This window comes from Parasteatoda tepidariorum, chromosome 10 (assembly GCF_982258835.1).
Source record: "Parasteatoda tepidariorum strain Cologne lab strain chromosome 10, Ptep-v5.0, whole genome shotgun sequence".
Lineage (NCBI taxonomy): Eukaryota > Metazoa > Arthropoda > Arachnida > Araneae > Theridiidae > Parasteatoda > Parasteatoda tepidariorum.
The window spans coordinates 15,637,911-15,653,791 of record NC_141764.1 but is presented as its reverse complement, the minus strand read 5'-3'; the positions used below and the strand labels follow the sequence as shown (position 1 = coordinate 15,653,791).

At 31.1% G+C, this 15,881-nt stretch overlaps 1 protein-coding gene across 1 annotated transcript; it reads left to right on the top strand.

Moving 5' to 3' along the window:
- Positions 1-995: 995 nt before the first annotated feature.
- LOC122270165 (U-scoloptoxin(16)-Ssd1a) lies at positions 996-7,667 on the top strand. The gene is made up of 4 exons (XM_043046534.3): positions 996-1,049; positions 1,657-1,756; positions 5,295-5,403; positions 7,242-7,667. Exons 2-4 carry the CDS (start codon positions 1,681-1,683, stop codon positions 7,348-7,350), a joined length of 294 nt encoding a protein of 97 aa, XP_042902468.1. The 5' UTR covers positions 996-1,049; positions 1,657-1,680; the 3' UTR covers positions 7,351-7,667.
- The last annotated feature ends 8,214 nt before the right edge of the window (positions 7,668-15,881 follow it).

Genomic DNA, 15,881 nt, shown 5'->3' with positions numbered 1-15,881 from the left:
GAAATATTATCTTTTCACCTCGACTCTTTCTTCTTCTACCCAAAGGAGAGGAGTTTGTTAATCACTGGTGGTTGGAAGGAGAAGAGTTAACCCGTTTCAAAAACTACTGCTGTTGTGCACCTAAATGCCTTTTTTCCCTTTATACTCAGGGCCTGCACCAAATTTTGGTGGTTTATATTATGCCTTCCATCCTATATATATTATTTGCTACGGATTCTTTAAATTTCTGTAATGTTTTCCCTCTTTTCTATTTCAAAATAAATTTACTTTCATTGCTGTGTATACTTTATTTACTTCCTTCTTCTGACAAGGATTCCATAAATATGCTTGAAGGGTGGTCATTACGAAAAACCCAGTATTCCAAAAGTTTTCTTAAATGTTTCTTATTATGAATTCCGTATTGTTTTTAAATGTGAATCAAAACTATCTAAGATTAAATTATTTAGTTTAAATCTTCCTAAGAAACATATAAAATACAATTATGTAAAAAAAACATATTTTATTTTACATAGTTATTTTATCTCAAACTATTAACAACTGAAGGAAGATTGACTTAATAGAAACTTCAAAAGAATGTTGTTGCTATGTATTGTTTCAAAATAAATTCTCCTCTTATGGCTTATGACATCTGACATTGACATTTATTTAATAGTGTTCTTCGCTACTGACTTAATTTTAGCGCAATATCCCTTCACTATTTTATTACACACATGCGTGTGATCTGGAACTTTTCAAGACAAATCTAAAATTCGAAACGCAAAGGAAAAAAGTTTTAATTTTCCTATTTTAGAAAAAAGTGTAAAGGAAAACTATTCCCATACCAGACCGACAATAGCTTTACAGTTAATTTTATGACACTATTTATCAATTTCAGGATTTGAGCAACAACTTCCTGAACGAGAAATGTTTTGTTTGTTAACACATTTCATATAAAAATGTTATAAAACCATCTTTCATTAAACAAAACAAACTCAATCAATTTTTGATTGAGAGTATAAAAATCATATTTTGAGTTCAATATCATCATTCGCCCTTTGTTTGGCGTGGAAGTAAGTACCTCTTATGCATATTTCAGGCTATTTTTTTTTCTTTTCAAATTTTCTATTACATATAGTTTATTTTAATAACGAGTACACATTAATAACTGCTTTAAGAGACATCTTTCTTTCCAACTGAACTCCCCAGTTGAGGAAGGAAATATATTTCTGATAGTCATCCTAAATATGTTTTTTAATAGTTTTTTTAACTTAATTTTAACAACTAAACTTAAGATGAATATTTACAATATATAATAATATTCTTTGAAATATGCAATTTATTGCTAATAAAAAGTTGTTTCCTCTAAAGTTATTTTTCCCTTTTTGTTGGAAACTATACATTTTTCAAATCAAATATGTTTTTCTCATTCACGTCTGGCCAGTCTTGAGAATGAGTGCCTTTATTTAGGAGAACCAGATACATGTCAACTTTTTCTACCTTTATAAAGCAAATGATGTTTTTATGATATCAAGTATAAGCAAACTACCATAAGTTCATAACAGCTTTTAAACCATAGAACAGTGTTTAGAATATTTCATTTTTCCTGTGTTAACTAGATTCTTTTTCGGGGACATTTAATATTATTTAATAAATTTCAAATTTTGATAAATCTTTCAGGGGACCTGCTTTGCAAAAGTGACCATGCTTCGCACCTCATTCCTCTGGGTCATTTTAGGCTTGGCTCTGCTTAGCACGAATGCTGATGCAAAAAAAAATCGTAAATAATACACTTTACTACCTATTTACTTTCACTTTACTATTTACTCACTATTTATTCCACTTTATTATTTACACTTTATTATTTACACTGTCATTGTGATCCAGATAAAAATTCTTTATCACACGGAAATATATTTTACATTTTCGATAACTTTCTTCCGTGTTTGTAACGACGAAATCTTAAAATTAAAATTTTGACCGCATCCAGGCTAAAATAACAATTGGAGAATTGTACCTGCTGACAATGCAACTTTTTAAATCGTAACCAGACTCATTCAAATAGACAATGGTATCATCCCAGAGACTTTATTGTCAACAAAAACTCTGACTCCTTTTCCAGAAAACAATAGTAATCAAAATTTTATCTTTATGTTGGACAGAAATAAAAATTCTGATCACTTTCCGTAAAAATGAAGTACTAGCACTATAATTCTTATTTTTTATTTATAACCGTCGTTGAACAGCCGACCCACTTTTTTGCGTTTACGACTACTAATGTTTAACTCAGTAGCCTTGTAATTTTGAACCCAGTCCAGAAGACAAAGAAACTGCTGGTTCAAGTATTAGGGGAAATTTGCTTTCGTGGATAACTAACTCGCATGTGATTTACATGAAGAGGAAAACCTCGAAAGACTCCCATGGTTAGCCTGATGGCAAAGAAAATCTAACTCATGATCTTTCGAACGCTGGGGATATCTTACGTCAGCACTGTGGTCGGGGCAAGCAGGATGCGGAATTCGTTAACAACCTTTGCTGGGATTCAAAACCGGTCCTCATTGAAAGGCGAACGCTCAATTCCCTGAGCCATTACGGCTCTATATATTTTTCAAATTGGCAACAAAGAAATCAAAATTGAATTATTAATTGAGAGAGCAATCCTAAGCATAAATGCTGTCATGGTTGAGTACGCCGTGATTTAAATCACGGCTTACTACTATTTGAGACAAATTGTAGTACGCCATACAGTACGGAAACATGCAGTGCGCAAAAAAATAATAAAATAATAGGTCAACCCTGAATAACTTTTGACTTAATAATTGGATCTTCATGTTCTGAGACTCAATCTGAGATATTTTTCGCCATCATTGTGGTCTGTGCAAGACGGATACAGAATTCGTATCGACCAGCCATAGATGAGATTCGAACCCGGTTCACCTCATTGGAAGGCAAACGCTCTATCCCCTGATCTACCACTTCTCTCGAATTTAATGGTTAAATTTAATTCTCCATTGAATTTAACCTTGAGTTCAGTGTTGCCTGACAAGGCAAATATAAAAAACGTTTTTGTCCGAAACAAACAGAATTTTCCTCCGCTCACATTTTATCGCCATTCATCAAAATTTTTATCCGTTTTTCCGACTAGCTACAGGGATTAAATCTTAATTGGAACTATGCACTCGATGACATTACGAGTGAAAATTGTTTCTTAAATCTTACAATCGAAATTTATTTTACTTCCGATTGCCAGCTTCCTTTTGAGCACTTTTCAACATGGAACAGGCGATGAAGCTTAATTTTTGAATTCATCAAGCATATTCTGAAATTATCAAGAATGATTTCAAAATTCATCATGCACATCCTAAATTCATCATGCATATTCTGAATTCATCATGCATATTCTGAATTCATCATGCTTATTCTGAATTCATCATGCATTTTTAATTCATCGTGCATATTCTAAATTCATCATGCATATTTAATGAGGCGGAAGAGCTCCTCTTAATAATACAGAATTTTATAGTAACCTATGGCAAGAAATGTCATCTTATGTCGCTTTGGTTGCCTGCTCATTATTAACTGACTGTTCATATTTGAAACAGCACATATTTTTCGTAAATAAACTTTAATTTTATGTCTTAATTTTATATTAATTACATATTTTTAGAAGTTATTAACAAAATTGTATTTAAATAGACTCAGAAAATAGCTATTTCACTTCGATTTAATGCAGAAAATCTTGTCGAGCGTTGTTTGTCAAATCTTTATATTATGAAAGAAAAAAAAATTCTGGGTCTTTTTCAGTGCAATTTTTGGCGAAAATTATCAGGAACTTAAAAATTAAAATAGTTTTAATCGACAAATTTTCTGCTTCTTTTGAGCACAAACAACCATTTCATAAAGAAAGGATAATCTAAGATGATATTAGAATTGCTAGTAAATTATTAATTTTTGTGATATGCCATATCTCCTTACAAACTATTAATGGCGAATGCACCATAACCCTAAACAAAATTAACAGACGCTAGTTTAGAAGGAAAGAAAAATAATAAAATGAATTAATATTCGAAAAACATTCTTTTTTATGTGGATTAAAGAAACAAAAATAAATCTGTTTTTTGTCATACCTATAACGGAAAACGTTATGCTCATTATCTAAATTAATAGAATTTTTTTAACACTGAAAGTTTCTCCTAGGTCAGAGATGCATACTTTTTCAGAGTGTGCAGTTAAATTATGGTTGATTTTTTTTAGGTGTCTAGTTTGCCACTTGTTATGCTTGTTAGAATTTTTAAACCACTGGTTTGAGTTCAAACAGTAGAATTATTCTTCGTAACTGTATTTGCAGGTTGCTTATTTGAATCAAGATGGTTTCTTACAATCCATAAAATAGAATTCAATGATGAATACACCTACTCTATACATTGCCCGAATATACTATTATGGACATTGTTTCTATAATTTCTGATTTAGTTTTGGTTCGATCTTCACAATTCTTCATACTCACGCACTTTTCAAGAAATAGACCAATCATCTCTGCTCTATAATACGGCTCAAAATCGGACTTCTTTTGAAGGCTGCTTTTAACAATTTATAATATTTGACAGTTGCTGAACAGCAGACACAAATTTGGGTTTACGTCTATCAATGTTGTAAATTTGTACCAAGCTTGTAATTTTGAACCAAATCCAGAAGACAAGAGAACTCCTGAATCAAGTATTGGGAGAAATTTTGCCATCGTGGAGGAATTTTTGATGGAACAACCCCGCTCATGTATTACATGGAGAGGAAAACAACGAAAATCCTCCACGGTTCGGTTAGTCTGACTGCAAAGGGGATCTAACTCATGATCCGTCTTCCACTTAGGCTATTTTACGTCAGAACTGTGATCGGTGCAAGCCGAATGCGGAATTCGCATAAACCAGCCATCGCTGAGATTGAGCCACCATGGCTCGACTGCTAATATTAAATTTTTTTTTTTTGAAATATTGTCTTCATAGAATGTTATTGAATAAGAGTAATTCTATGTGTACTTTTTACGTGCCACTAAAACGCATGTCATATATCGGCTAGTGGCACACGCGCCATGGCTTTGGCATTACTTTTAGGCCATTCCAAAAAGGGTACACCATACTGGTTTTTGTGTTAGGTGATCCAAAAAACATAATAATTAATTCTTTGTTAGTTTTTATTTTTAATTTAGTTTCAATTGTTTATTTTATTGTATTGTATTCCGATCTCTTATTCAAAAGTAAATAAAATGTTCGTTTTCTTAAAAGTGCACTGTACACATCGAATTATTCTTATGGTATTTTTAGGCTCCTGCCAAACAGAGGACAGAGGTAAAGTAGAACATGGTACAACATACACTGATGAAAATGAGTGCCAGCAATACGAATGCCTCTATGGGATTCTTACCACTCGAGGGTAAGAATTAAAATCATCTCCAATTTTTCATTCTCTTTCATTTAGTACAATCAGTCAGTCAAAAAATTTCTGTTACGACACAATGTCTAACTAAATGAGAATTTAATTCTTTAGGGGTTAAACAAGGAAGAATGAATAAATTTTTATTTCAAGATATTTTAAATTATCAGAAAAAAATACGGAGTACTAAAAAAATGAACGTTTTAAATAGCGCATACTAAAACAAAATTAATAAAACTCTTCTAAAATTGCCTTTTTATATAAATTTAATATTAATTGTCTTTTTATATATATTAATAAAATTGCCTTTGTCTAATAAGATTTCGGGGGTAGGAATTGACTCGGAATTAACATTTAACTCGGGGGAAGGAATTAAAAATATGATATTTTCTTATGTCTTTTGACAATTCAATTAAAGACCTTTTTCTAATAAACGTGTAGCGCACTATTACTAAACTGGTCTGAAACTGGTACTATTCATTAAAAAGTTTAAAAATTTAGAATATACTATTTTTTAATTATAATCAAGTTTTAGTTTGTTGCATTTTCAGCACACTTGTTTTGGTTGGTAAATATTTAAATTGACATAAACTTGACTAATTTGACTACTTATTAAGGCAAATGATTAAGCATAATTAATCTGACAGAAGCCAAGGACAGAAGAAAGGATGAAATTATCAGTAAATGCAGAAATCAGTAAATGGCTTAAATAATTATACTTGACTCTGCATATTAATTAAAGTTAAGCATTGTGCTTTAGTATTTAATATATATTTATATACATATATATATATATATATATATATATATATATATATATATATATATATATATATATATATATATATATATATATATATATATATATATATATATATATATATATATATATATATATATTATATTTTTTAAAAATAAACCTTGTTTTTCTTAAAAAATTTCAAAGTGTGTAACAGAATTTTAAACTAATCAATTCATTAAAAAGTATTTTGATAAACTATAACTAGCTGGATTGCTGAAAACATGAAGCTATATAAATCTATTTATTATTTATTGTTGAATCTCTATTAATTTGAGTTAATTAATCATCAAATGTGTAAACATAATTTCAAAAGAGGAAAACACTCATTTTTTTGTTACTGTTTGCTTTTATTTATATTTAAATATTTGACTTGATTAATACCAATTAATGTCATACACTAATTAACATTGTAAAAATGTGACAATAAACGTACAAACAACCATGCTCCATAGCAGAAAATAAACATAAAGAAACTGCAAAGTATTTTAAAAATCATTGTTTCAGGAACTATTTGCAAAGTTTTCAAAATATCAGATCATGTCTTCTTGTTTATTTTTACATTCTTCATTTTTAGAATAGCCAGTGATTGATATCTGTAAATTTCACCATAACCATTTATCGAAGAAAATAGTCTTTTGTAAATCAAAATATTAAATGAATCGAATATGATTATCGGAATTTTAAAATTTATACAAAGGATTTCAAAAATTATATTTTCTTTTCTTAAAAAAAATTTTTAATCCTTAAAAAAATTTCGTAAAATAATTTTTAAAAAAAAAACATTTATTTCAAACTCTTTAACAAAAAAATAGGTTTTTTCCGAATCACTCAAGAAATTTTAAAAATAGAGTTCGAATTTGCAAAACTTTAAAGATTATACTAGTCGATTTGATTGACTCATCAAATAGTTTAGTTTTAGTTGTTTTTAGATTCATGATAGTCATAAGTAGTAATTGATACAAACTATTAATCATTGATAACAATAAAATATTAAACCTTATACCAGTGCCTTATATTTTTTTAATTTTGTTTTCAGTTGTGGAATATCGCAGGCCCCAGCTGGTTGTGAGTTTAAAGAGGCCAAAGGTCCATTCCCCAAATGCTGTCCGAAACTTCACTGCAAAAACGGCTTCAAATTTCAATAAAAACATTGTTCCAAATATCACGCAATTGTAAATTTTGTAAAAAAAAAAGTATTTTTATTCAAAAAGGGTTCTGTAATAAATTTTATTTCTACATGAAGAGCTCAAAGATTGCTAGAGTTTAGCTTTTGTAATCAAATCTTTTCGTTCAAGAATTTATTCAAAGTATCAACCTATATCTTAGAAATTGTTTGTGAAGAAATTGATTTTTGAGAAATAGAAATTTGTGACTCTGATTTGCTAAATGAAAAACGTAAACAAAAATGCTAAAAGGCAAATTTTCAATAAAAAAATATCTAGTGCTTAATAATGATTGTCAATTGGTTGCTTTTAATTTAATTACTCTTTACGATGCTAATTTTTTAAGTGTTTGTAAACATAAATTCATAAGAAATAAGAACATTTACGGTAGATCAAATATCGAAATCTTAAAATCGATTTATATATGTTAATTTTGAAATTTCAATTTTCTTAAAGAAGTTACTGTTACTTTACGAAATTGCGGTTGTTGGAATTTTTGTAAGTGATATGATGGATCATGTACTACATTGCAATACAGTTTAATTTAACCTATTTGTATGTATCTGTTTCACTAAAATTATTGCTAGCAGAAATTAATTAGTATTTTTAGTCACAGAAAGCGATAAAATTGCATCCCAGTAAATGATAATACGATCATTAAATTAAAAGTTATTAAGGTTTTCTGATTTTATACAAGTAACGCTGTACAACGTTTACTTCCAGGGCACAGACATACTTTGAATTTTATAGCATCATAATATCCAACGTCCAATATATTGGGACAAAAATTGATACAATTTTATCACTCAAAAAATAATATTTGCAGAACAGTTTTTTCTGTTTGTATGCTTTTAGAAAGCGATTGTCTTGTAAAAATACAATTATATTTACTCTGATTTGTCAAAATTTTGATGATAAAGAACTGCAGTAATGTGTAAAGATATAAATGTTTGTAAACATAAATTCATAAGAAATAAGAACATTTACGGTAGATCAGATATCGAAATCTCAAAATCTATTTATATATGTTAATTTTGAAATTTCAATTTTCTTAAAGAAGTTACTGTTGCTTTACGAAATTTCGGTTGTTAGAATTTTTGATAGTGATATGATGGATCATGTACTACATTGCAATACAGTTTAATTTAACCTATTTGTATGTATCTGTTTCACTAAAATTATTGCTAGCAGAAATTAATTAGTATTTTTTGTCACAGGAGGCGATAAAATTACATCCCAGTGCACTAAAAGTTATTAAGGTTTTCTAATTTTATACAAGTAAGCTGTGCAATATTTAATTCCAGGACGCAGACATACTTCAAATTTTATTGCATCATAATATCCAATGTCCAATATATTAGGACAAAAATTGCAATTTTATCACTCAAAAAATAATATTTACTTAGCATTTTTTTTCAGTTTGTATGCTTTTAAAAAGCGATTGTCCTTGTGAAAATACAATTGTATTCACTCTCATTTGTCAAAATTTTAATGATAAAGAAATATATTAAGAATGGTAAGAAATTTGAGTCAAGTAACCTGTTATAAAAGTTCATGGCATATAAATACCTCATTATTTGAGAATAGTAGAATTTGAGAATATTATAGACGATTGTAAAATGATAATATTAAGATTATTCTACAGAATTAAAAAATGCTGAAAATTAAAATGTAGCATTTTTTTGTAATAAGTTATAAATAAAAGTAGCTAATAAATTTTTATTCATTGTAATTCGTGAAATTTTTTTTCCTATAAGCTACTTATTTTTATGTAAAAATTGCTTTTTTAGCATCATTAAGAAATAAGGTCTCTCTGGAAGATACAATATAAAAAAATAATTTCTCAGAAAAAATGGTTAAATAACAATTTATCTATTTTTTATTTTGCCGTATTCAACCGCAACACTCAAATAACCATAAACAAATAAGGTATTAAAACTATTAATTGTGCGAAAATCGTTTATTCACTTGCTTCACCGAATACGGTTAAACAATCACAGTTTTATCCCTGGAAACTATGTCCTAAGCTAATGATAAGCTAACACACGTTCTTCGAAAGATGAAGGCTAAGTCAAGTGATAAGGATTGCTAACTCAGATTTTTACATTTCGTCATCGGATGCCTAACATAGTAGGGAATGCTTATAAATAATATTATAGTAATAAGTGCGTGGTGAATATCTTACCATTTAGAAACACCTTACTATTAATTGTGTGGTGAATACCAGCCTTACTACTAGGCACATACATTAACCGAGAGGGCAAATCCGTCAATTTAATGACCGGCTGAACGAAGTCACGAATCCAAGCAGTCTCATCACAATATTCTCTTAATTCCTTTAACACTTTTGAAGTTTCTATCCTCCGGCGTGACTTAATATAAATTATAGTAATAAGTATGCGGTATTACCTTACCATTTAATAACACTTTACCATTAGTTTGGGACGAATACCAACCTTGCTACTAGGCACATATTTTAACCGAGAGGGCAAATCTGTCAATCTCATGACCGGCTGAACGAAGTCACGAATCCAAGCAGTGTCATCACAATATTCTCTTAATTCCTTTAACACTTTTGAAGTTTCTATCCCCCAGCGTGACTTAATATAAATTATAGTAATAAGTATGTGGTGACTACCTTACCATTTAATAACACCTTACCATTAGTGTGTGATGAATATACAACCACACACTTTACCATTAGTTTGGGAAGAATACCAACCTTGCTACTATGCACATATTTTAACCGAGAGGGCAAATCTGTCAATCTCATGACCGGCAGAACGAAGTCACGAATCCAAGCAGTGTCATCACAATATTCTCTTAATTCCTTTAACACTTTTGAAGTTTCTATCCTCCGGCGTGACTTAATATAAATTATAGTAATAAGTATGTGGTGACTACCTTACCATTTAATAACACCTTACCATTAGTGTGTGATGAATATACAACCACACACTTTACCATTAGTTTGGGGTGAATACCAACCTTGCTACTAGGCACATATTTTAACCGAGATGGCAAATCTGTCAATCTAATGACCGACTGAACGAAGTCACGAATCCAAGCAGTGTCATCACAATATTCTCTTAATTCCTTTAACACTTTTGAAGTTTCTATCCTCCGGCGTCACTTAATATAAATTATAGTAATAAGTATGTGGTGACTACCTTACCATTTAATAACACCTTACCATTAGTGTGTGATGAATATACAACCACACACTTTACCATTAGTGTGGGGTGAATACCAACCTTGCTACTAGGCACATATTTTAACCGAGATGGCAAATCTGTCAATCTAATGACCGACTGAACGAAGTCACGAATCCAAGCAGTGTCATCACAATATTCTCTTAATTCCTTTAACACTTTTGAAGTTTCTATCCTCCAGCGTGACTTAATATAAATTATAGTAATAAGTATGTGGTGACTACCTTACCATTTAATAACACCTTACCATTAGTGTGTGATGAATATACAACCACACACTTTACCATTAGTTTGGGGTGAATACCAACCTTGCTACTAGGCACATATTTTAACCGAGATGGCAAATCTGTCAATCTAATGACCGACTGAACGAAGTCACGAATCCAAGCAGTGTCATCACAATATTCTCTTAATTCCTTTAACACTTTTGAAGTTTCTATCCTCCGGCGTCACTTAATATAAATTATAGTAATAAGTATGTGGTGACTACCTTACCATTTAATAACACCTTACCATTAGTGTGTGATGAATATACAACCACACACTTTACCATTAGTTTGGGGTGAATACCAACCTTGCTACTAGGCACATATTTTAACCGAGATGGCAAATCTGTCAATCTAATGACCGACTGAACGAAGTCACGAATCCAAGCAGTGTCATCACAATATTCTCTTAATTCCTTTAACACTTTTGAAGTTTCTATCCTCCGGCGTCACTTAATATAAATTATAGTAATAAGTATGTGGTGACTACCTTACCATTTAATAACACCTTACCATTAGTGTGTGATGAATATACAACCACACACTTTACCATTAGTTTGGGGTGAATACCAACCTTGCTACTAGGCACATATTTTAACCGAGATGGCAAATCTGTCAATCTAATGACCGACTGAACGAAGTCACGAATCCAAGCAGTGTCATCACAATATTCTCTTAATTCCTTAACACTTTTGAAGTTTCTATCCTCCAGCGTGACTTAATATAAATTATAGTAATAAGTATGTGGTGACTACCTTACCATTTAATAACACCTTACCATTAGTGTGTGATGAATATACAACCACACACTTTACCATTAGTTTGGGGTGAATACCAACCTTGCTACTAGGCACATATTTTAACCGAGATGGCAAATCTGTCAATCTAATGACCGACTGAACGAAGTCACGAATCCAAGCAGTGTCATCACAATATTCTCTTAATTCCTTTAACACTTTTGAAGTTTCTATCCTCCGGCGTCACTTAATATAAATTATAGTAATAAGTATGTGGTGACTACCTTACCATTTAATAACACCTTACCATTAGTGTGTGATGAATATACAACCACACACTTTACCATTAGTTTGGGGTGAATACCAACCTTGCTACTAGGCACATATTTTAACCGAGATGGCAAATCTGTCAATCTAATGACCGACTGAACGAAGTCACGAATCCAAGCAGTGTCATCACAATATTCTTTTAATTCCTTTAACACTTTTGAAGTTTCTATCCTCCGGCGTCACTTAATATAAATTATAGTAATAAGTATGTGGTGACTACCTTACCATTTAATAACACCTTACCATTAGTGTGTGATGAATATACAACCACACACTTTACCATTAGTTTGGGGTGAATACCAACCTTGCTACTAGGCACATATTTTAACCGAGATGGCAAATCTGTCAATCTAATGACCGACTGAACGAAGTCACGAATCCAAGCAGTGTCATCACAATATTCTCTTAATTCCTTTAACACTTTTGAAGTTTCTATCCTCCGGCGTCACTTAATATAAATTATAGTAATAAGTATGTGGTGACTACCTTACCATTTAATAACACCTTACCATTAGTGTGTGATGAATATACAACCACACACTTTACCATTAGTTTGGGGTGAATACCAACCTTGCTACTAGGCACATATTTTAACCGAGATGGCAAATCTGTCAATCTAATGACCGACTGAACGAAGTCACGAATCCAAGCAGTGTCATCACAATATTCTCTTAATTCCTTTAACACTTTTGAAGTTTCTATCCTCCAGCGTGACTTAATATAAATTATAGTAATAAGTATGTGGTGACTACCTTACCATTTAATAACACCTTACCATTAGTGTGTGATGAATATACAACCACACACTTTACCATTAGTTTGGGGTGAATACCAACCTTGCTACTAGGCACATATTTTAACCGAGATGGCAAATCTGTCAATCTAATGACCGACTGAACGAAGTCACGAATCCAAGCAGTGTCATCACAATATTCTCTTAATTCCTTTAACACTTTTGAAGTTTCTATCCTCCGGCGTCACTTAATATAAATTATAGTAATAAGTATGTGGTGACTACCTTACCATTTAATAACACCTTACCATTAGTGTGTGATGAATATACAACCACACACTTTACCATTAGTTTGGGGTGAATACCAACCTTGCTACTAGGCACATATTTTAACCGAGATGGCAAATCTGTTAATCTAATGACCGACTGAACGAAGTCACGAATCCAAGCAGTGTCATCACAATATTCTCTTAATTCCTTTAACACTTTTGAAGTTTCTATCCTCCGGCGTCACTTAATATAAATTATAGTAATAAGTATGTGGTGACTACCTTACCATTTAATAACACCTTACCATTAGTGTGTGATGAATATACAACCACACACTTTACCATTAGTTTGGGGTGAATACCAACCTTGCTACTAGGCACATATTTTAACCGAGATGGCAAATCTGTCAATCTCATGACCGGCTGAACGAAGTCACGAATCCAAGCAGTGTCATCACAATATTCTCTTAATTCCTTTATTACTTTTGAAGTTTCTATCCTCCAGCGTGACTTAATATAAATTATAGTAATAAGTATGTGTTGACTACCTTACCATTTAATAACACCTTACTATTAGTGTGAGGTGAATATACAACCACACACCTTACCATTAGTTTGGGGTGAATACCAACCTTGCTACTAGGCATATATTTCAGCCGAGAAGGCAAATCTGTCAATCTCATGATCGGCTGAACGGGCTCACGAATCCCAGCTGTTACATACCAATATTCTCTTTATTCCTTTAACATTTGTGATGTTTCTTGCTTCCGGCGTGACTTTATATGAATTATAGTAATAAGTGTGTGAGGAATAGCCTGCCATTTAGTAACCTTACCATTAGTGAGTGGTGAATACATTACCACGCACCTTATCATTAGTGTGTGGTGAATGCCAACCTTGCTATTAGACACATACTTTAGTAGAGAGGGCAAATATATCAATATCATGACCGGCTGAATGGGGTCACGAATCCCAGCAGTGACATCACAATATTCTCTTTATTCCTTTAACACTCGTGATGTTTTTTTGTCTCCGACGTGACTTGATATGAATTATAGTAATAAGAGTGTGGGGAATAGCCTACCATTTAGTTACACCTTACAATTAGTGAGTGGTGAATACATTACCACATACCTTACCATTAGTGTGTGGCGAATGCCAACCTTGCAATTAGACACATACTTTAGTAGAGAGGACAAATATGTCAATATCATGACCGTCTGAACGGGGTCACGAATCCCAGTGGTGACATCACAACTCTCTTTATTCCTTTAACACTTTTTAAGTTTTTAGCCTCTGCCATGACTTAGGATTATTGGAAAACAAAGATCTCAAGCAGGCGTAAAAAACCACAGAGCTGCTTAATAGAAAAAAAGTCTAATACTCCCCATCTCTTACGATAGATGGCAAAACTTGATGAACTAATTAAGCCACATTCCACTGTTCACTTTACAAATCACTTTTTAACTTCAATGTCCAGTTAAATTTAATTGGTAACGGTCTTGAACCCATAACAGTTGTAACTGGTTTCAAAACCGTAAAGGTAAAAAAATGTTCCTAACCTTAAACTTTATGGTTAATTAGATGGACAGTCTGCTGCCGTTTATTTTATCCCTAATTTTAGAAGGAAAATTCTTACAATGAAAAATAATACAAGATATTTTATCATGTAATCGGGATTGATTTAGTCGTGATCAACTATCACTTAATCCTTTGTATTTATTCTTTCAAATGTTTCTGCTTAAATATAATGAAAGATAGTTCTATCAGCATGTGCTTAAAAATGCTGCTTTGTAAGATCGTGACATTAAGATATAATACGATTGTTATGATAAAGGCTATTGAAGTTTCCAAAAGACCTGATTAGAAAAAAACATCATGAATTCTGATCATAAAATTTTCATAAACAAATAAGGAAGTAACCATTATTTCAAGCAGCAAATACTATATTTATCTTAGATTCTTGTATCTTTTTTCATAAGAAAGATTTCGTTGCAAGTTAAGTTGTACAAAAAAAAATGTTAAAATTTGTGACTCAAATGCGATTTCATCAATTAATCACCGAAATTACAATAAATCCTTGGTGATTGCTTTTCGGATAGAAATCACTGTTTTTAAAAGAGATAACTGGGCAAAATATATTTATATTTTTTCTTCAAAAACTATATTATATTTTTATGACTTTTTTTAAGTTTGGTTCCAAAAGCCTACATGCGATGTAATACATATTGCTGAAAAGTAATTGCTGTATTGATATAAATATTCGACCGCACTTTTTGCGTAACGAAATAGTGATTGAAATTCGAGTTTCAAGTTTTTTTTTTATTAAAAACTATTTTTCAATAAACCATTGAAAATATATTTAGAAAAAACATATTTAAAACTGATGGAAGTCAAATAAATATTTTTGATGAGTCTAAAAGGAGAAAAAATAGGAGAAATAGGGTAAACTAACCAGTGAAGGATCACTTAAGCTTCGCTTGCCTTTTAAAAAATCATATTAATTTCAAAATTCGTAATTTCAGTTAAATGACAGTGTCAACATATTTGTTACTAATTGCGAACTATGCAAAAAAATTGTAGAGAACTTACATAATATTGTTTTAAAGTTTTGGAGGTTCAAATAACAAGTTAGTAAGAAGACCCAGTGAAGGAACAGCTCTTACCAGTGAAGGAACACAAAATTGCCCAGTAAAGGAACACTTAATTTTAGTTATTTTTTAATGCTCTTTATGAATTTTTTAGCCATACAAATATATAAAAACAAGACTATTTGTGAAATTATAACATACAAGTACTTGTAAAATGCTAACTTTTTTCTGTAATCATGAACTAGAAATTAAAGTGATGTTAAATGCAAAATAAATATTAAAAAAATCATTCTTTCTTATAATTTGACAGTCAAATCTAAATCATTGTGTCATCCGATGTTGTTTATTATCATTATTATTTTATCATCTTTTTGT

Coding starts and splice junctions, on each gene's coding strand:
- LOC122270165 (XM_043046534.3), top strand. CDS start 1,681: ATGCTTCGCACCTCATTCCTCTGGGTCATTTTAGGCTTGGCTCTGCTT. Junction 1,757..5,294: donor TGCTGATGCAAAAAAAAATC/GTAAATAATACA, acceptor TGGTATTTTTAG/GCTCCTGCCAAACAGAGGAC. Junction 5,404..7,241: donor GGGATTCTTACCACTCGAGG/GTAAGAATTAAA, acceptor TTTTGTTTTCAG/TTGTGGAATATCGCAGGCCC.